The 23,007-nt window shown below is 40.7% G+C and overlaps 1 protein-coding gene across 1 annotated transcript in view; it reads left to right on the plus strand.

The window, feature by feature from the left end:
- Tktl1 (transketolase like 1) overlaps nt 1-22,618 on the plus strand; it is a 30,427-nt gene extending 7,809 nt beyond the window's left edge. Inside the window, 13 exon segments of the mRNA XM_021188758.1 lie at nt 5,709-5,806; nt 5,925-6,018; nt 7,656-7,869; nt 7,936-8,062; nt 10,857-11,047; nt 12,082-12,246; nt 15,199-15,243; nt 15,246-15,357; nt 17,058-17,188; nt 19,457-19,540; nt 20,476-20,572; nt 20,964-21,083; nt 22,446-22,618. Coding sequence (XP_021044417.1) covers nt 5,709-5,806; nt 5,925-6,018; nt 7,656-7,869; nt 7,936-8,062; nt 10,857-11,047; nt 12,082-12,246; nt 15,199-15,243; nt 15,246-15,357; nt 17,058-17,188; nt 19,457-19,540; nt 20,476-20,572; nt 20,964-21,083; nt 22,446-22,618 — 1,651 coding nt within the window.
- Nucleotides 22,619-23,007: the final 389 nt, after the last annotated feature.

Raw genomic sequence — 23,007 nt, forward strand, 5'->3', positions numbered from 1 at the left:
TTAGTGAATACATACCATGCATGTCCTTTTGGGTCTGAGTTACCACACTCAGGGTGATATTTTATAGTTCCATCCATTTGCCTGCAAAACTCATGATGTCCTCATTCTTAATAGCTGAATAGTATTCCATTGTGTAAATGAGCCACATTTTCTGTATCCATTCTTCCATTGTGGGACATCTGGGTTGTTTCCAGCTTCTGGCTATCACAAATAAGGCAGCTGTAAACATAGTGGAACTCGTGCCCTTGTGACATGGTCGGGCATTGGGAAAAAATTTTCACTAACCCCACATCTGATAGAGAGCTAATATCTAAAATATATAAAGAACTCAAGAAGCTAACCACAAAAATACGAAAACAACCCAATCATAAAATGGGGTATAGGGCTAAGCAGAGAATTCACAACAGAGGAATCTCGAAGGACTGAGAAGCACTTAGTTCAAAGTCCTTAGTGATCAGGGAAATGCAAATTAAAACAATCCTAAGATTCCACCTTATACCAATCAGAATGACTAAGATCAAAACCTCAGATGACAACACATGTTGGTGAGGATGTGGAGAAAGAGGAACACTCCTCCATTGCTGATGAGATTGCAAACTGTATAACCACTCTGGAAATCAATCTGGAGATTCCTCAGAAAATTGGAAATAGTTCTACCTAAAGATCCAGCTATACCACAACCAGCTTTTTTACACAGTACAGGCCCCCTTGCCTAGGGATGGTACTACCCACAGTGTGGTACAGCTCGGCCTTCCAAAATAAATTGTCAACCAAGACAGACTGTATGAGACATAGAAATGAGCCACTCCATATTGAGGTAATTCTTCGATTGAGGTTCTTTCTTAGGTGACACTTGGGTGACTTGTTTGTTCCCTAATTTCATGTTAATGTCATATTATAAAATACAGTACAACTTTAAAAGTCACATTTTTAAAATTTTAAAAGAATTCCAACACTTTACAAATTTAATGCCTCTTTAAAAGATCAAAGTCTCTTAACTGGGATCCTACAAAATACAAAATAAATTAACATACTTTCTACAAAAGGGAGAACCAGGGTATAGAAACAGTCAAAGTAAAACCCCAAATCCAGAAGTATAAATCAAATCCTGTAGCTCAATGTTCAGCATCTCAGAGTCACTTGTGTTATAAAAAGTGCAGGTAGCTCTACCTTCCAATTCTGGCATCTGCAGCACACACATCTTATCTCCTAGGCTCAGGTTCAACCCACTTTACATCTGCTGCTGTCATTGGTAGACAGTGGCGGTGAATAAATTTAATGTGTCTGGCCCCTCAGAAACAAGGTGTCTCCCACCAAAGCAGCAACACTTTGACATGGCTTTGTGTCCTGTAGAGAGGGCACATTCTCTCCATGAAACACTGGTAACCTGCTATATAAAAATTAATGGATATTAGCTAGGGGGAAATAGAGTGAAAAATGATTAATCATTGACATTGACTAGAATACTCAAACACTTTTGTGCTTCTAATCTTTTTAGAATTTAATTTATTTGTTTTATTTATCATTTAATTTATTTACATTTCAAATGTTATCCCCATTCCTAGTTTACCCTCCACAAGCCCCCTTATCCCCTCTTCCTTCCCCCTGCCTCTATGAGGGTGCTGCCCCCGCCCACCCCCACTCCTGCCGTAATGGCCTAGCATTCCCCTATCCTGGGTCATGAAGCTCCCACTGGACCAAGGGCTCCCTCCCAGTGATGCCAGATAAGGCAATCCTCTACTACATATCCAGCTGGAACCATGGGTACCCCCTCTGTACTCTGGTTGGTGGTTTACTCCCTGGAAGCTTTGGGGGCTCTGGTTGGTTGATATTGTTCTTCCTCTGAGGTTGCAAACCCCTTCAGCTCCTATAGCCCTTGCCCTAACTTCCCCATTGGGGTCCCCATGCTCAGTCCAATGTTTGACTTTGTACATCCACATCTGTATTGGTCAGGAATTGGCAAAGCCTCTCAAGAGACAGCTGTACCAGTCTCCTGTCAGCAAGCACTTCTTGGAATCTTCTATAGTGTCTGGGTTTGGTGGCTGCATGTGGGATGGATTCGCAGTTGGGGCAGTCTCTGGATGCCCTTTCCTTCCGTCTCTGCTCCTATCTTTATCCCTGTATTTCCTTTCGACAAGAGCAATTGTGGGTTAAAATTTTTGGAGATGGGTAGGTGGCCCCATCCCTCAACCAGGGGGCCATGCCTAACCTCTGGATATGGTCTTGACAGGTTCTCCCTCCCCTTCGTTGAGTATTTCAGCAAATGTCATCCCTGTGGGAATCTGGGAGGTTCATGCTTTCTTGGCATCTGGGACTTTCTCTTTGCTACCTGCAGTTCCCCATCCCCCATTGTTACACACCTGTCTTAGTCAGGGTTTCTATTTCTGCACAAACTTCATGACCAAGAAGCAAGTTAGGGAGGAAAGGGTTTATTCAGCTTACACTTACATGTTGCTGTTCATCACCAAAGGAAGTAAGGACTAGAACTCAAGCAGTTCAGGAAGCAGGAGCTGGTGCAGAGGCCATGGAGGGATGTTCCTTACTGGTTGCTTCCCCTGACTTGCTCAGTTGCCTTTTTTATAGAACCCAAGACTACCAGTCCAGGGATGATGCCACCCACAATGGGCCCTCCCCTCTTGATCACCAACTGAGAAAATGCCCCACAGCTGGATCTCATGGAGGCATTTCCCTAACTGAATCTTCTTTCTCTGTGATAACTCCAGCCTGTGTCAAGTTGACACACAAAACCAGCCAGTACAATTTCCTGACCATCTATACATGTCCATCTCCTCCCATACCTGATTCTGCCCCTCTTTTTCCCCTCTCCATCTTCCCTTCCTTTCAAGTTCCTCCCACCCTCTACTTCCCTTGATTATTTTGTTCCCCCTTCTAAGTAGAATTGAAGCATCCACTCTTTGGTCTTCCTTCCTATTGAGCTTCATGTGATCCATGAGTTGTATCATGGGTATTCCATAATCTTTGACTAATATTCACCTATCAGTGTACATGTCATGTGCATTCTTGTTTTAGGATGAATGTTCTATAGATATCTGTTAAATCTATAACTTCTGTTAGTTTCACTGTGTCTCTGTTTAGTTTCTGTTTCCAGGATCTGTCCATTGATGAGAGTGGGGTGTTGAAGTCTCCTACTATTATTGTGTGAGGTGCAATGTGTGCTTTGAGCTTTACTAAAGTTTCTTTAATGAATGTGAATGCCCTTGCATTTGGAGCATAGATATTCAGGATTGAGAGTTCATCTTGGAAGATTTTACCTTTGATGAGTATGAAGTGACCCTTGTCTTTTTTGATAACTTTGGGTAGGAAGTCAATTTTATTCGATATTAGAATGGCTACTCCAGCTTGTTTCTTCAGACCTTTTGCTTGGAAAATTGTTTTCCAGCCTTTCACTCTGAGGTAGTGTCTGTCTTTTCCCCTGAGNTGGGTTTCCTGTAAGCAGCAAAATGTTGGGTCCTGTTTGTGTAGCCAGTTTCTTAGTCTATGTCTTTTTATTGGGGAATTGAGTCCATTGATATTAAGAGATATCAAAGAGGGCTGGAGAGATTGCTCAGTGGGTAAGAGCACCAACTGCTCTTCCAAAGGTCCTGAGTTCAAATCCCAGCAACCACATGGTGGCTCACAACCATCTGTAATAAGATCTGACTCCCTCTTCTGGTGTGTCTGAAGACAGCTACAGTGTACCTAGATAAAATAATAATAATAAATAAATCTTTTTTCAAAAAAGAGATACTAAAAAAAAGTAATTGTTGCTTCCTGTTATTTTTGTTGTTTAAGTTGGGATTCTGTTCTTGTGGCTGTCTTCTTTTAGGTTTGTTGAAGGGTTACTTCCTTGCTTTTTCTAGGGTGTAGTTTCCGTCCTTGTGTTGGTGTTTTTCCCTTTATTATTCTTTGAAGTGCTGGATTCATGGAAAAATATTGTGTAAATTTGGTTTTGTCATGGAATATCTTCGTTCTGCATCTATGGTAATTGAGAGTTTTGCTGGGTATAGTAGCCTGGGCTGGCATTTGTGTTCTCTTAGGGTCTGTATGACATCTGCCCAGGCTCTTCTGGCTTTCATAGTCTCTGCGGAGAAGTCAGGTGTAATTCTAATAGATCTGCCTTCATATGTTACTTTTATCTTTTTCCCTTACTGCTTTTATAATTCTTTCTTTGTTTAGTGCATTTGATATTCTGATTATTATGTGACAGGAGAAATTTCTTTTCTGGTTCAGTCTATTTAGAGTTCTGTAGGCTTCTTGAATGTTCATGGGCATCTCTTTCTTTAGGTCCGGGAAGTTTTCTTCTATAATTTTGTTGAAGATATTTGCTGGCCCTTTAAATTGAAAATCTTCATTCTCATCTATACCCATTACCCTTAGGTTTGGTCTTCTCATTGTGTCCTGGATTTCCTGTATGTTTTGGGTTAGGAGCTTTTTGCTTTTTGCATTCTCTTTGACTGTTGTGTTGATGTTTTCTTTGGCATCTTCTGCACCTGAGATTCTCTCTTTTATCACTTGTATTCTGATGGTGATTCTTTCATCTCTTTCCTAGGTTTTCTATCTCCAGGGTTGTCTCCCTTTGTGATTTTTTTTAATTCTATTTCCATTTTTAGATCCTGGATGGTTTTGTTCAATTCCTTCACCTCTTTGGTTGTGTTTTTTTTAAGGGATTTTTGTGTTTCCTCTTTAAGGGCTTCTACTCGTTTACCTGTGTTCTTCTGTCTTTCCTTTCTTTCCTTTTTCTGTTTTTTTGTTTGTTTGTTTGTTTGTTTGTTGTTGTTGTTGTTTTTCAAAACAGGGTTTCTCTGTATATCCCTGGCTGTCCTGGAACTCACTTTGTAGACCAGGCTGGCCTCAAACTCAGAAATCTGCCTGCCTTTGCCTCTGGAGTACTGGGATTAACGGCGTGGGCCACCACGCCCGGGTCTCTTCTGTATTTCTTTAAGGGAGTGATTTATGTCCTTCTTAATGTCCTTTATCATCATCATGAGATGTGATTTTAAATCAGAGTCTTGCTTTTCTGGTGTATTGGGGTATCCAGGGCTCACTGTGGTGGGAGAACTGGGTTCTGATGATCCCAAGTCCCCTTGGTTTCTGTTGCTTATGCTCTTGCCCTTGCCTCTCGCCATCTGGTTATCTCTGGTGTTAGCTGGTCTTGCTGTCTTCGACTGTGGCTTGTCCTTCCTGCAAACCTGTGTGTCAGTCATCCTGAGAGATGAGTTCTGTCCTGGAGGAATTTGGGCATGGAGAGCTGTGGCACAGGGTCAGCTCCAGAGTGTAGACAGAAACCGGAAGGATTCTGTCCCTGGCTGTTCCTTGGTTCCTGTGTCCTGATGGCTCTGGGCGGGTCCCTCTTGGGCCAGGAATTTGAGCAGAAGTGGTGGACTTACCTGTGCTCACAGGTGTGTTGGCACTACTGGGAGACCAGCTCTCTCCCAGCTTTATTTGGGAATGGAGAGCTGTGGCACAGGGTCAGTTCCAGGCGCAAGCAGAAACTGGAAGGATCCTGTCCTATTTCTAAACTTGAAGAACCCATATTCTCCAAAAGATTTAACATCTGGCTAATGCACAACTGAACCAAAGACTTTATGAAAATGCTTTACATTTTGCCCTTTGCAATGAGTTTCTCCTATGTTCTAAAAGCTTCAGTTACTATCACCAAACTATGGATTGGCAATATTGGGGCATATTCCTTATCTTTGTCACTCTAGTTTCCAATTTAGGGTAGACCCCAGGCTTGACCCATGGATATATTTTGACATTGATCTGAGACTTTGTAGATGTGGCAAAGAAGATTTCATCCAGTGGGGTGGGTGGATTTTATCCAATGGGTAAAAAGGAGTAGCCTACACTTGGTACCACAAAACTGCCCAAAGCCCATGTCTTGCAGCTATTCCTCTATTTACTAGGTCTCTTTTCTCTTACAGAGATTACCGTTAATGTGGCAACAGGATGGCCTGGACAAGGACTAGGGGCTGCCTGTGGGATGGCATATACTGGAAAGTACTTTGACCAAGCCAGGTAAGGGGCTTACCAGGATCTTTTTCACTTCTACCCCTGCACTTTGCCTCATTAGTTTGAGAAGCAAGTAATGGTTTTGAAAGTTCTGGTTACACAGTGTTGAGGCAGTAAATAAATTACATTTGTGGAACTGTTCTAGTATCTCTGGTTGGATGTTAATGTGACTGCAGTATTAGAATACTAATATTTTCTGAGACAGCTTCATGTTTTGTCCTGAAAATTTTCACTGTGGAGTGAACAACATGTACTTTGCATTAGGAGCCCCAAAATGTTAGTAATTAAAATATTAGTTACACGGGTCCTTTACTGGGTTAGTTCACAGTTTCTTTTTTGGACCTGTGCTCATCTGCTACTTGTAATGCCTACACGTGAAAAGTCTGGTTTAGATCTGGAACTTCATGCAGCCTCTGCTGCATGTGGTGAGCCTGAATTCAGAGCTCCTCTGGTTCAGATTCTCCAGGGCGTGGTGCTTCTCTTTCCCAGGATCTCAGGAGATAGCTACCTATATCTCTGGAGACCTTGTTTGACCTCATAGAATCCCTTTGGAAGTACTTGGTTGTGTTTCCTCCACCCTTCCAGCAGCCTTCTTATTCCATTTTCACAGAACTGTTAAAAAGTTTTATCCATGATAGCCTTTTAATTACTACATTGAGTTTAATAACTGTTCTTAAGAGATAGGAAGGTATGTGACTCAGCAGTTAAGAGCACTCACTGGTTGGTCTTCCAGAGGACCCAGATTGGATTCCCAGCACCCACATAGCAGTTCACAACTGTCTGTAACTCCAGTTCCAGAGGATCTGACACTGTCTTAGACATACACACAACAAAAACATTCATACACATAAAATAAAAGGTTTTTCACAAAAACTTTTCTTAAACTCACAGTACTTTCATGAGGTCTAGGATGCATTTTTTGTTATAAATCGCTCATGTCTCTGCTGCAGAGAAGTGTACTGTTTATAGTTGAGGAAAGCTCCCTAGGTGAGATGTTTTCATTATTATGATGATTACAAATAAAATTTTAAGTTCAGATCTAACTGCTTTTAAAATGGAGTGTTCTGAAAAACAAAACATATGTACCTTATTTACAAGTTTCAGGTACCTGCTTTCTCAGTCCCTCTTGCTTGCTGACAAACCAAGAAAGGGAACTGAAACAACTTTAAAAAATAGTATTAGAAGCTGGGCAGTGGTGGCACACACCTTTAATCCCAGCACTTGGGAGGCAGAGGCAGTCAGATTTCTGAGTTCAAGGCCAGCCTGGTCTACAGAGTGAGTTCCAGGACAGCCAGGGCTACACAGAGAAACCCTGTCTCGGAAAAAAAAAATTAGAGCTGTTATAAGAATGCTAGTCAAAAATAAAATCCATCTCATGGGGCTCAGAATTCCTCTGCTGCTAAGCTAGGGAAGAATTGATGAAAAAAAAATTATCTTAAGGACATTGGTCTGAAGCAGTTCCCAAGGTCTCTCTCTTCCTTCCTCCCCCCCATCCCTGGCCCCCTCCCCACTCCTATCCTCCCTCACTTTCTCCTCTTCCCCTCCCTCCCCCCTTTTCTCTTTCTATCTCCCTGAAATGCATTTGTATGAGTGGCCCAAGTGAGCCCCAGAAGGGTCCTAATTATTTCTTGATTTGTTTCTAGCTACCGGGTGTTCTGTCTTCTGGGGCATGAGGAATCCACAGAAGGCTCTGTTTGGGAGGCATTTGCCTTTGCATCCTACTACAATTTGGACAATCTTATGGCAATCTTTGATGTGAACCTCATTGGACACAGTAGTTCCATGTCTGTTGAGCACTGCATTGCCATCTACCAGAAGCGTTGTGAAGCCTTTGGATAATTATGCCTCTATTCCTTTGTCTTTTTTTCTGTCCCATCTTCTTTCTTCATTTAACCTTCTTCATTTAACCTCCTCAATGATGAGTGGAATACTTATGTGGTGGATGGCCGTGATGTCGAGACCCTATGCCATGTATTCTCACAGGCAGCTCAAGTGAGAGGCAAGCCCACTGCTGTGGTTGCCAAAATCTTCAAGGCCCGAGGCATGCCAAGTAAGTATTTCCTTCCTGTGAGTATTCAAAACATTTATCCATGGAGTAGAACAGGCAGAAAGAGGCATTGACTAGGCTGATGATTTTCTTAGTGAACAGTGTTAATGCTGGTAACATGCTAGACTAGGCTGCTTCTGTCTCTTGACTTCATTACCTAATATGTCTGGTTAGGATAGGAGGGGTAGGTCAAACTTCTACCAAGTAAACAATGTTTTTCTACGCTAGTGGAACAGTTCACAAGAGAGAACAACTCCCTAATAGGGAAGGATCTGTATGGCTCGTAGTCAGAAAGTATGGTATATGTATGAGTAAAGTGGTGTATGCATATTCACTTGTCTAGACCCAGACTTTCTGAAAGAACACATAGAGAACAGAAAGTTGGGAACTAGGGGCTAGGGAAAGAGAGACTTGTTTTTATTAAAATAATTGTATTTTAATTAACTCATAAATAAGAACATCAGCTAGTTTAAAGAAGCAACTCAAACATTTGCCCAGTTCCAAACTATACAGTTAGTATGGCCATTCTAAAGCAGTAGAATTTCAGTTCAGATTTTTCACTATCTTTTTTTTAAATTTTATTTAATCTTTTTTTTACATGCCAGATTTTATCCCCTCCACAGTCTACTTTCTGACTGTTTCATATTCCATACCTCCCCCAGCTCCTGTCTCCACAAGGATGCCACCCACCCCACCTGGGACATCCAGTCTCTTGAGGGTTAGGTGCATCTTCTCTGACTGAACCCAAACCCGGCAGTCCTCTGCTGTATGTGTGTTGGAGGCCTCATATCCACTGGTGTATGCTGCCTGTATGGTGGTCCAGTGTTTGAGAGATATTGGGGGTTCAGGTTAATTGAGACTGCTGGTCCTCCTATAGGATCACCCTCCACCTTGGCTTCTTCCAGCTTTTCCCTAATTCAGCTGTTTCTGTCCATTGGTTGGGTATAAATATTTGCATCTAAATCACCTGCTTGTTGGGTCTTTTGGAGGGCAGTCATGATAGGTCCCTTTTTTTTTTAAGATTTATTTATTTATTATGTGTAAGTAAACAGTAGCTGTCTTCAGATACTCCAGAAGAGGGCGTCAGATCTTGTTAAGGATGGTTGTGAGCCACCATGTGGTTGCTGGGATTTGAACTCAGGACCTTTGGAAGAGCAGTCAGTGCTCTTAACCGCTGAGCCATCTCTCCAGCCCCGGTAGGTCCCTTTTTGTGAGCGCTCCATAGCCTCAGTAATAATGTCAGGCCTTGCCCCCCCCCCCCAGCTGGATCCCACTTTGGGCCTGTCACTGGACCTCCTTTTCCTCAGGCTCTTCTCCATTTTTTTTGTCCCTGCAGTTCTTTCAGACAAGAACAATTCTTGGTCAGAGTTTTTGACTATGGGATGGCAAACCCATCCCTCACTTGATGCACTGTCTTTCTGCTGGAGTTGGGCTCTACAAGTTCCCTCTCCCCACTGTAGGGCCCTTTGAGTCCTGAGAGTCTCTCATTTCCCAGATCTCTGGTACATTCTGGAAGGTCCCTCTACCTCCTACCTCCTGAGGTTGCCTGTTTCCATTCTTTCTGCTGGCCCTCTGGGCTTCAGTCCTTTTTCCCACATGCAATACCTGATCATATTCCCCTCTTCCCCTCCCTGTCCCCTTTCCCACCAAGGTCCTTCTCTCTTAATAGCTGAGTAGTATTCCATTGTGTAAATGAACCACATTTTCTGTATCCATTCTTCTGTTGTGAGACATCTGGGTTGTTTCCAGTTTCTGACTATCACAAACAAGGCAGCTATGAACATAGTGGAACACTTGCCCCTGTGGCATGGTGGAGCATTTTCTGGGTGTATGCCCAAGAGTGGTATAGCTGGGTCTTCAGATAGATCTGTATCCGATTTTCTGAGGAATCTCCAGATTGATTTTCAGAGTGGTTGTAATAGTTTGCAATCCAACCAGCAATGAAGGAGTGTTCCTCCTTTTTTCACTTTCATTATTACATTTTTTATTCACTTAATCCACTGGGGAGTAGGGGGGGAATGAAACATAATACAAGATGTAACTTTGCACATTTCAAGATTGTCATATGGAATATCCTACCTCAAATTTAGTTTCTTAATTATAAGTAGTTGAAAGTGTATGAGTAATCATTTTTTAAATGATATAGATACTTTATAATAAAACTGATTTGCAACTCCTCCTCCAAAAGGCAGCCTGATTCTGGTTCTAAGGATTTGGTTAAATACAAGTTTAACAATGAGCCCCTACCAGAACCTGAATGATTTCCTTGCCTTACATTCCTCCTTACATACCAAGTCACTAAGAGTGTATCTCATATACATTTCATCCTCTTTCTCCCTGCTATCTTAGTTATCACTTAGTCCCCATAATCTTTATTGAATCACAGCAGCTTCACAAAGAGATGGTCTGCTTCCTGATCACTCTTGGAAGCACAGTACTGCAACAGCAATCTGTCTTTATAACACATCTTATCCTTCACTCTCCTTCTAAACCTGTTGTCATTTTAATCTTGTTTCAGATAAAAACTCATACATATAATGTCATTCTCCCAGTCTATCTTTTCAGCTTTGTTTCCTCCATTAAACCCTCCATTCACCAGCAAATGAATCAGTGCTTCCCTCAAAAGCCACAGGACCTTTCTTAGGCTGCTTTTCCTTATTGCAGTTGCATCCCAAGACCCACCCTATGTTGGATCCTTATTCCTATGATTTCTGTTCAGATATTTTTCCCCCAAAGTGACTTTCAGATAATCTGGGTCATTAAGCACCTGGAGTAAATATTCTTTGTTTTGTTGCAGATGTTGAGGATGCGAAAAGTTGGTATGGGAGGCCAATGCCAAAAGAAAGAGCAGATGCAATTGTCAAATTAATTGAGAGTCAGATACAGACCAACAAAATTCTTGTACCATCACCCCCTATTGAGGACTCGCCTCAAATTAACATCATGAATATATGTATGGCTTCAACCCCTGTTTACGTAGCTGATAATGTAGACTATTTAATAACATCATATAAATCATCATGGGATTTTTCTTCCTTAATACACAAGAATCTTCATTTACTAATTAGCAGACAATAATGGAATTTGACTGATGGTTGTAAGTTGTAAAGATAATATGCCTCCTCTTATTAACTCTTTCTTCTTGTTTTGACTGGGAGGGTTGATTGGTTTAAGGAAGGTTTTGGGTTTTTGGTTTTTTTTTTTTTTTTTTTAAATAAGGTCTAAACTACAGTCCAGGCTAGACTTGAACTCATTCTCCTTCTTGAGTTCTGAAGTTACAGGTGTTAACCACCATATGTATAATTCTGAAGGAGACAATTGGTAAATCAATTTTTTTTTTCGACTGAAAGCCGTGTTAGAACCTTTATTTAACCGTCAGTCTAGCATCACCATCTAGGACTTATACTGACACATCCGGACAAGCACATTAGAAAGAAAATGTAAATTAAATATTACAAGGTGTACTACTAATGAAACATGGGCTTAATAGGACAGGAATATATAAGTTCAGTGGTTTTATTGCAGTTAGAAAAATTATATTATGAAAGATACAAAAAAATCATCATCATTATTATTATTTGTTTATTTTACAATCAGTATGCCATCTTTTACCATTATGGCTTTAAATTTTCACTCTACCCAACAGGTGTCAAAGAATAGTTTAGTCCATGCCTTAATAAAACAGTTAAAATATTTACAAATTCAAAATAGATGTTTTTATAACTGAAAAATTCACCTGAGAATTCACTGTAACATCGCCATTTGCTTCTTTCTTTTTTTTCCCAAGTTGTTAACGCGGCCAAGTACCCTCATCCCTGTATCCTGTATGTTGAATTCCTAACGTAAAACTGGCTAAGCATCAAGCTACAGTAAATTGTTAGAAAGCTTGCAGGTAGACAACCAATGTTATATCCATAGGTAAATCAAATTTATTAAAGACAACAATTTATAATTCTATAAAGTAGTAACTTCCTTCTAAGTGTACTCCCAAGAAAATCTAACCACTTGACTCTTTATTCAAGGTGTCTACTCAAAGAGCATGTGGTTTGGCTCTGGCTAAACTGGGTCATGAAAATGACAGAGTTATTGTACTGGATAGTGACACCAAGAACTGCAATTTTTCTGACATATTCAAGAAAGAACACCCAGAGAGATTCATCCAGTGTTATATTGCTGAACAAAATATGGTGAGTGTGTCATGCAGGTCTCTCAAGTCCTTTCTCATTAGCTATCAGTAGTCTATGAAATGCTTTGTACAGAAACATTCCAGGGAAACAGTAGTAGTCACAGAGGTGGTTTCTATGTCTTATGAACTGGGTATATGTAAACTGTCCAACACTCTCTGGACATCCTGTTCATACAGCTAGAAGGCAACAGGCTGACCGCTCTAGATCTGAAGTGTCCTAAGCTCCCTAGTAGCCCTTTCTGTCCCATCTAGCCTATAAATAGATAATTTTACAGGCACCAAGAGGGCAAACAGATTTGGACCTGTCACTGTACCATCTTTTCCTCAGGCTTCTCTCCATTTCCATCCCTGTAATTCTTTCAGACAGGAACAATTATGGGTCAGAGATGTGAAATTGATGTCCTCTCTTTTCTAACCCACCAGTGCTGGAATTTAAGCATACTTTACTTTTAAAGTAATGGGTCATCACAATTATTAAAATATGCATGTTCATTTTTAGATCTTTGCATTTTGTTCTATTATGGTGGTATGGATTGAATCCAGGTCTTACAGAAGCAAGGCAAGTGTTCTACCACTAAGTTACACCCACAGCTGCTCTTTTCATTTAGAAAAAAAGAGGTGCAATCCTTTTTTTCTAAATAGAGCTCCCTGTCAAAAAAGCTTGCTGGTATGATTGCTTCATTGATTACTTCAGTCAACAGCCATATGTTTTAAGTCTCCCTTTGGTAGGCCTCTAGCTAGTAACTTATTATTATTATTACATAGCTAAAAATGAATCATAAACTTTTGATCTTCATGTCTCTACGTCCCAAGTCCTGGGATTACAGGTGTAAGCCACAGTGCCAGGCTCAACATGATTATTTCAAATTGTTTACTGTTTGATCTGAAGGTTTTATACTCCAGAATGCCACACACTATAAAATTAAGGTGGGTGTAAGCATGTCTTTTTAGTTTGTTAGCTGGAAGGCAGAGAGACAGAAAAGAGGTCATGGGTCCTTTCTCAGTATCTTGATTTTGGAACCAGCCACAACCACCTTCCCCCTTGGCAAGGTCTGGTTTGCTCTCAGAGTAGGTCATGTCCTAGTTCAAAGCCTTCTAGAGTATATGAACCTGGAGTGCCTGCCAAAGGATATGTAAAGAATAACAATATAAAGTGGAAACCATTAATGTGAACATCAGGGGCTGGAGAGATGATTTGGCTAAAATATCCAATACCAATGCTTGGCAACAGCCTATAACTCCAGCTCCAGGGAATCCTGTGGTCTCTTTTTGCCTTCATGGGCACCCAAACACACACAGACACACATGGAGAGGTATAAGGTATAATTTTTAAAAACTACAATAAATTCATCTCCACCCTCAGCAGTTTCGCCCATCTCCCTAAGCAGCCATCTGGCCCTGATTCCAGCAGTCTGCTACTAAGCTAACCAAACCAGTTTTTCATGAAAATGCCTAGGCCAAACCCTGTGGATGATCTGTAGAATGCAAACAACACTCTGGTCTCATTCAACTCCCTCTAGCCCCATGAAAGGAAAACACTAGAGACTTATATTTATACCAGCCAGATTTATATCAGTAACAAGCTTCACACCTAGGGTGGGCAAATATACCCTACCATACTCTATTGCCCAGCTATGAAATCACTAGCTACTTGTGGCTCCTCCAGGCTCCATTTTCCACCTCTTCTTCCTCCATCTTCTTCTCCTTCTGTCCCCCTTCTCATCTTTTCTTTCTCCATCTGTCTCTTTCTAAAACTTTCAGCTCCGCCTTTTCCTTCCACTGCCCAATCACAGGCTCTAGCCTTTATTTCTCCAATTAAGATTTTATCTGGGCTGGTGAGATGGCTCAGTGGGTAAGAGCACCCAACTGCTCTTCCTGAAGGTCCAGAGTTCAAATTCCAGCAACCACATGGTGGCTCATAACCATCCGTAACAAGATCTGACGCCCTCTTCTGGAGTGTCTGAAGACAGCTACAGTATACTTACATATAATAAATAAATAAATAAATCTTTAAAAAAATTTATCTGACATCACCTGAGTATGTGATCTACTCCTCATAGGGGGAACCCCTCTTGAGGGAGCAGAAAATACAAATAGCAATCCACAACAGAGGGGGGCAAAGGGAGGGGAGAGAGAGATTTTTTAATTGTGCAAATCAGACACAGTCTCCCAGATCCAGTGGCCCAAAGAGGAAGGATGAGCACAAAACTTGGAGAACTCACTCTGTACACCCATCAACAAGAGGTGTGCATACTCTAGCAATCTTCATGAGGCAGCAGGACTGGTCCTATTAAATCACAGAACTCTGGAGCATTGGGCCAAAGAGAGGTGATTTGTTCTAAATACTAGTAAGAGGTCAACTGTGATGCCACTCAAGGTCAAGAGACCACTTGGAAAAATTTTAACTTCAGGGTTTTCATGGGAATGGAGGCCTAGATCAAGTAGGCCATGGAGAAAGGAGTAAATGAGGATAATGACTAGATGACTTTTTGATAATTTTTCTGTGAAGTAGAACCAATTAGGGGCAGTTTCTGGAAGGAAGGGTAAGGTAGAATGGGAAAGTAGAGATAGAAGGTATTGACACATAATTGAATGGTAACAGATGATTTAAAGGAAAGTGAGAAATTGATGAGAGGGAGGGAGTCGTAGGATTGGAGAAACTACCTAGTAAGAAGTTTGGGATCCAGGATAAGCATTAGGCAGACTATCTACAAGATGTTGGTCAGGGGATGGACAAGCAGATGACAGACACTACATTTCTTAACTTGGTCTCTAGGAGGTGTGGGGTATGTGTACCACCAGAGGTGGGTAAGAAAAGTCCAAGAAAGAGACATGCTAAGATTGCAAAAATGTTGACCATGTACAAAAGGACTTATGTAATCTCTGTGCTTTAATGGGGGAAAGGATAAAGCCAAATTCAGGGATGTTCTGCTTCCTGTGCTTTGTGTTTTAGGTAAATGTGGCTCTAGGATATGCCACCCGTGACCGGATCATTGTTTTTTTACTTGTACCTTCGCTGCCTTTTTCACCCAAGCATTTGATCAGATCCGATTGGGAGCCATCTCTCAAATCAACATCAACCTTATTGGTTGTCACTGCGGGGTATCTACTGGTATGTATTCTCAACATTGTCATGTTGATGGCTTTGTTTAGTCATTACATTTTCTTACTATTCACTAAAGGGATTTATTTTTTAAAGGTTGTATTGTGTTTTAGGTGTTTCAGGTACTCCGGATACCAATCCAGATGAGGCACATTAGTATTAAGTAACCATTCAGGCATTGAGAAATACTTCTGTGCAGTCTTTTCTGAAATTTGCTATATACCAAATCTGAATAAAGATAACATACACATCCCAAAATTGTTTTCTATCTTCTGTGTGGTCACAAACTAATTGGAATAAGCAGCAAGGGTAGAGGGAAGGGAAGATTGTGAGCAACTGAACACATATTTAGATAGAAGCAGAGCAAGATTGCTGTTATACCTTTTTGTATTGTCAGATGGTAATCTTTGAGGAATATGATGCAGGAAATTATGCTAATGAAAACTTCATTCTAGTACTAGTAGCCTGCCAGGAATTGCTGGAAACAGAAATGTCTGAAAAAAGATTGAAGAAAGATAGGAATTAACAAGAGGATAGAAAAACTAAAGGTGGCCCTGAGAGAGCAATAAATAAATAAATAAATAAATAAATAAATAAAATGTTGCTGAATAATAGAAGGATCTAGAGCTATATAAAAAGCAAAAAAGCAAGTATCTAGGGGTTTCTTAGTTAACAGATGGAATCTTGCTCATGAATTACAGAAATTGCATGGAAAGATAAGTCAGCTGGTAACAGGTCATCTAGATAGTTGTAGCAGCTTAAATTTGCTGCTAGTGTGCTACTTTTGTACATTCAGGAACAAACCATATAAGTAGCTGGCTCCCTGGGAGAACTTAACTATAGAAAGCAGCTCTGGCCGGAGCTTGGAGTGGAAACAGCTAGAGTGAAACTGAGGCACAAATGGTATCCCAGGGAACAAATATAGCTGAGAGACAAGGCAACTGAGACATAGAAGCAATGTAGTATGGGCAGGAATAGCAGCCTGAGAAAGGGCCCTAGAATCTTCAACCAAAACTGGGTTCATTGAGAATTTGAAAATCAGGACACTCTACAGGACAAGTGAATCTATCATAGAGAGGATCTGCATTTCTGAGGTTAGACAGTTGTCCTGGGCAACACAGTATACACAGAACATTCCTTTTCCAAGCCTGAAAAAAGTAGGCTGCTTCTTTGTACATTGTGACTTCTGTATATTGATCCCATATACTCAAGGGCATCCTTAGTTACAGCAGCATCCTAGGGTATCCCAAAAGTATGTTATTCAATACTTGACTGGCAAAATGAATAAGACACTTCAGTGTGAAAAAGTCTAATTCCTTGAGGGTGAAAAGTAGAATGAGCTAGAGAGACAACACTTTGGGAAGCTCTTAAGGAGAGGAAGACACAGGATCAGAGACTGGTATGGCTGGGTAAAGCTGACTCAGTAAGAGAGGGCATTGGGTTAACTTGGACAGGAGTAGTACTGTGTGACCAGCCAACTGATCACTGAATTGAAAGATTACTTGCTAACCTAACTCAGAATATTTTAGTGGGCTTTCAAGGAAGATGGATATGTAAAAGCTCAATATAAATTACAGCAAGTGTTTAACCATGCAAGGCTTTGCTACAGTTCAAGGTGATCTGGAGCAGTAAGAATAGCTGCTTCTCAAGAATGATAGAAGGAGTTGAGGGTTGTATTCATGCTTTTGTTGGTCTGTGATTTTTCTCAGGTGATGACAATCCCTACCATATGACCCTGGAAGACCTGGCCACGTTCCGAGCAATTCCTAATTGTGTTGTTTTCTATCCAGATGATGACGTCTCCATAGAACATGCTGTTTACTTAGCAGCCAATACTAAGGTATGTTTAAAGGATGCCAGATCAGTCAGAAAATGTTCTGGACTCTACTACAAGTTTTGAACTGATGACAGTTTTTTGTTTTGTTTTGTTTTGTTTTCCTAGCATAAAATATAAAATTTGGTGCTAGAAGCTGAGGATATAACTCAGTTGCTAGCATATTTACATAGCATGCATGAGGCCCTGGGTTTGATCCCCTGCACCATATAAACTGGTCATGGTGGTGCATTTAGGAGATGGAACCTGGAAGGTCAAATTTTCAAGGTAATATTCAGCTATATCACTAGTTTTAAGCCAGCCTGGGATGCATGAGACCCTGTCTCAAAAGAAAAAAATACAGCTTTTAAAACATAGGACTATGTACATTAATGCATTGAGACTGTAAAACATTCAAATGAAAGCCTAGTATAGGGCTAGAGAGATGGCTCAGTGGATAAATAACTGCACAAGTAAAAAGAACCAGAATTCATATCTCTAGCACTCACATAAAAAACTGGACAGGGATCCAGGTGTGGTGATAAACATCTTCAATCCTAGCACTTGAGCTTGAAAATGTGTGCATTCAGGTTAACAGTTATATTTATACCTTCTCATTGAAAATGGCTGGGTCACTTCATATTCATGTTTGTCTATTGATGGATGAATCATTACTAACTATATTGTGGTAAAATTAATTTTCATTGTGTTTTCCTGTCAATACAAGTCAATGCCCCTGCCCTGACTTTTTGTTTCATGAGAACAGGAAAAGTCAGTGCATATTTTAGAAATCTTCCCAAACCAAAAAATGGGACAACATAGAAAACTTACCACTGAGGTCTATCACTAGAGTCTTGCTTGAGAGTTTCCTGTGTCCATAGCAAAGTCAAATGTTGTACTAGCTAGTTTTGTATGTCAACTTGATACAAGCTAGAGTCATCAGAGAGGAAAGAGCCTCAGTTGAGGAAATGCCTCCATATGATCAAGCTGTAAAGCATTTTCTCAATTACTGATTAATGGGAAAGGGCCCAACACATTGTGGGTAAGGCCATCCCTGGGCTGGTTGTCCTATGTCTATAAGAAAGTAGGCTAAGCAAGTCATGGGAAGCGGGCCAGTAAGCAAAACACCCCTACCTCTGTGGTCTCTGTATCAGCTCATGCCTCCAGGTTCCAGCCTGTGAGTTGTTGTTCTGACTTTCTCCAATGATGGACTATGATATAAACATATAAGCCAAATAAACACTTTCGTCCCCAACTTGCTTTTTGGTTGTGATGTTTCATCAATACCTGTTCACTGGTAGTTGAGCTTCTCCCTTACTCCAGAGTATGCATTTTGTTGTTAGTATGAAGAGCTGTTCACTCAGCTTGGCAGTGATGATGCACAGCTTTGATCCTAACAGTCGGGAGACAAAGGCAGATGAATCTCTGTGAGTTCAAGGCCAGCCTGGTCTACAAAGCAAGTCTCAGGACAGAAACTCTGCATAGAAAAAAAAAAGGAAAGAAAAAAGAAAAAGAATTTTTTGTTTTTCTTTTCTAGTGTTAGATGGCTTATTACTTGGAAATTTATGGTTTGGCTTAATTTTCTTTTTTTATTTTGAAATTATAATATAATTATAATATTCCTCCCTTTCTTAACTCTCCAAGTCTTCCCATTTATTTCTCCTTGCTCACTTTCAAAATCATGGCCTCTTTTTTATTATTATTATTATTTTCTTTATTTACATTTCAAATGCTATCCCGAAAGTTTCCCATACCCCTCCCCCCACCTCTGTCATGGCCTCTTTTTTCACTAATTGGTGTGTGTGTGTGTCTGTCTGTCTATGTGTTATTTGTAAATATATGGTGTTACTTGTACGTTTATGGTGTGCTCTTCCTGGAGAAGATTTATTTCTCCCACTCTCAGCATTCCTTAGTTACCTGTACTACTTTGTATAGGGTTGAGACATCCTCCTGGGCTTCCCCACCCACATCCATGTTAGCTTGTCTATTATCATTGTCCATATTCAGCTCATGCTTAGGTAGACATGTTGGTAAGACTTATGGGTGTAGCTTCTAACATTCCTAGGGGACACAGTCTCATGGCACACTCCATGTTCCTCTGCTTCTTACAGTCTTTATACCCCCTCTTCCTCAGTGTTCCCTAAAGTTTACATTTGGGAGTGTTTTGTAGATGTATCCATTGGGATTGGGCTCCACAACCCTGCATTTTGATTGGCTGTGGTTTTCTGTAATGATCTCCATCTGTTGCAGTTTGATTTTCTTAACTGTGGTTTCTGGTTTGCATTCATGCCACAGAAAATGTGCTTTATTCGTACCAGCCAAGCAGAAACTGCAGTTATTTACACCACTCAAGAAACCTTTCAGATTGGACAGGCCAAGGTAAGAGCATAAGTTTCCCTGTATTGTCCAGTATCCATTATATAAAGAAATCCATTCTAACCCTTACATGATGTGTTTTGGTCACTTTTCCTATACTAAGTCTGTTGTGATCTTTGTCTGCTGAATCTGTACTTCTTTCCAAATGGAATCTCATTTTTTTTCTTTTGTTTTGAGACAGTATCACATTATGTACACCAGGCTGGCCTTAAACTTGGAAAACTTCTGCTTTACCCTCCTATGTGCAGGGGACTATAGACATGTGGCACATACCTAGTTTTGTTGAATCCTTTTATAGGAGGAGGGTTTGTTTGGTTTTTATGGTGCTAGGGATTGAGAATAGGTCCTTATGCATGCTTAAGCAAATACTCTGTCTCTGGGTACATTGCCAGCCAATTTTCCCCCATTTGTATTTACTAACTGTATGTGCTTGTGTATGGCAGGTGCATCACTGCATTCAGGTGTCCCAGGCTTTCTTTGACATCTCTGCTTGGCTGTGAGGGCCCCAGAGTGACAATAGTATTCAGATAACTGTATTTCTTTTTGCATTGAAATTCATCCAATCTGAATTGGCATGCAAGTGTGAAGATCACAGGATAATCCTGGGGTAGTGGTTGATTCTCTCTTCCCACCTGTGAGTCTAATGAATAGAACCAGGTCATCAGGAGTGATGGCCAGCATCTTTACGTGCTGAGCTATAGGCTATACAATTGTCAGTCCTTAAAGTTTTATTTTACAATAGGGTCTCACAAAATTGCTCATGCTGTCCTTAAGCTTGAAATCTTTCTGCCTCTGTTTCTTGAGTGACTGTGAATACAGCACCTGGCTTTTAGGTGAATTAATTTACTAAGAAATTTGTTGGCATTAGGTCAGAAGCAAAGTATCTTTGAGAAGACTTTCCATAGTGACCATATTTTGTTTCATTGGTACTATACCAGGTTGTCTGCCATAGTGACAATGACAAGGTCATAGTTATTGGAGCAGGAGTCACTCTGAATGAAGCTCTAGTAGCTGCTGATGAGCTCTCTAAGGAAGGTCAGTTGATTGTATAAACATTGAAATTATAACAAGAAGAATGTCACCTATGTGATATGCTCGGACTGATCTGGCTCCTGAGTTAAAGTCATGTGCCACCACTACCACCCAGCTCTCTCTTTCTTTCTTTCTTTCTTTCTTTCTTTCTTTCTTTCTTTCTTTCTTTCTTTCTTTCTTTCTTTCTTTCTTTCTTTCTTTCTTTCGGTTTTTTGAGGCAGGATTTCTCTGAGTAGCCCTGGCTGTCCTAGAACTCACTCTGTAGACCAGGCTGGCCTTGAACTCAGAAATCCATCTGCCTTTGCCTCCCAAGTGCTGGGATTAAAGGCGTGTGCCACCACTGCCCGGCAGCTGGCCCTGTTTTTTAAACTAAGCTGATACTATTTTTCTCCAGATATCTCTATCCGTGCCATTGACTTGTTTACCATTAAACCTCTGGACATTGCCACCATCATTTCCAATGCAAAAGCCATAGGTGGCCGAATTATCACTGTGGAAGATCACTATCCAGAAGGTGGGTTGGGTACTTTAGGTATGCTTTTGCAAGTTTGTTTTGGTAGAAAGTGTTTTTGTTTTGCTTGACTGTAGATATACCATGTTCTCTATATAGCCTAACACTAGTTCAGTATACCTTTGTTATGATTCTTACAAGTGCATCCATGTAGGGGCCTCTCAGTTACCTAGAGTGGTTTCTTGAGCATGAATGTACTTTCTGTGTCCCTATCATAGAGCCCAGTCAACTAGGGTGGGTCAGTAGCAGCATTGAGGTGGCTAACTGAGCAATAGACAAGGAAGTAGTCACAAAGCTTCTACAACTTCTTTGGAGTTTTGAATTATTAATAGTTTACTCCTGCCGGGTGTAGTGGCGCATGCCTTTGATCCCAGCACCCGGGAGGCAGAGGCAGGCGGATTTCTGAGTTCGAGACCACCCTGGTCTACAGAGTGAGTTCTAGGACAGCCAGGGCTATACAGAGAAACCCTGTCTTGAAAAAAAAAGTTTACTCCCATGCCCCTTAAAAAGCTAGCTCCTCCTGAGCAGTAGTGGCACACACCTTTAATATAGCACTCAGACAGAAACAAGGTAGATCTTTGAGTTTGAAATCAGCTGGGTCTACATAGCATGTTCCAGATCTGCTGGGATACATAGACCTGTCTCAAAAACATCTAGATCCTTGCAAACAAAACAGCAGGTGGCAAAAAATAAAGAGTATTTCAGGGAGATAAGGCTTGGGCTATGTTTGGGCCTAGAAAAATAGGTAGGAGAGACAAAATTCTGTTTTTATTACACAAGGACTTAAGACCACATCTCATTGGTTATTTCTCTGGGAGGGCTCCCAAATCCAGCATGCAAGTGTGAGAACCTCTGGTAGAGATGGGAGAAATACATACCCCGATGAAGGGTACAAAGAACACTTCTTTTTTTTTAAATGTTTATATTGTTTTTTTTTAAGATTTGTTTATTTATTATATGTAATTACACTGTAGCTGTCTTCAGATACTCCAGAAGAGGGCGTCAGATCTTGTTACAGATGGTTGTGAGCCACCATGTAGTTGCTGGGATTTGAACTCAGGACCTTTGGAAGATGTAGTCGATGCTCTTAACCACTGAGCCATCTCTCCAGCCCTGTGAAGAACACTTATACCAGCCAAAGACCACCCTATCACTAGCTATGTGTACAAACAATGCAGGCTACAACGAGATGTGGAATTAGAAATGAGAACTCTTTAAGCCAGTTGGAGCATGACTATTTGAGTGAATCAATGAGTAGTGAAGTATTTTGCCCCGAGAGCAACAGATTTAAAAGTCTATATCACATGATTTTTTTTAAAGTTTACTAGCTGTTTGAAAAAAAGTTACTGTCTTTTGTTTCTGTAGGTGGCATTGGAGGAGCTGTCTGTGTAGCAGTCTCTATGGAGCCTAAGATTGTAGTTCATCAGCTAGCAGTAATGGATGTGCCTTGGAGTGGAAGATGCAATGAAGCACTAGATTTTTCTGGAATCAGTTCCAGATACATCATTGTGGCTGTGAAATGCATCTTAATGACCTAAATTAGCTGTGTCTTTGGTCTTAGAAGACTAGCCTCTTCTCTGTATGTTTATGCTTGTGCCTAAATCATCAATTAGATAGAAATGATTGTGCTTTGTTCTTCTTAAAGTCAAAACCAGTTAACACCTTTGTTCCACATTCAGTAATTCTAATTCCCCTTTAATCTGTGACTACCCATACAAATATCACTGTTTTAACCATCAAAGTGGGTTATAAAATTTATAATGGCAGAATAGCTAACCAGACAACTACCTGACACTGAACTTTCTCATAAGACTGAATATAAGTGGACTAAGGAACAATGTAGAAGTGACAGTTTAAAAGTATTTTCTTCATAAGTAAAGCAAATGTGTGTTGAATTGTAGTCTGCAGCCCACCTTTCACAGAACTA

The sequence above is a fragment of the Mus pahari genome, chromosome X (genome assembly GCF_900095145.1).
Source record: "Mus pahari chromosome X, PAHARI_EIJ_v1.1, whole genome shotgun sequence".
In the NCBI taxonomy this organism is placed as follows: domain Eukaryota; kingdom Metazoa; phylum Chordata; class Mammalia; order Rodentia; family Muridae; genus Mus; species Mus pahari.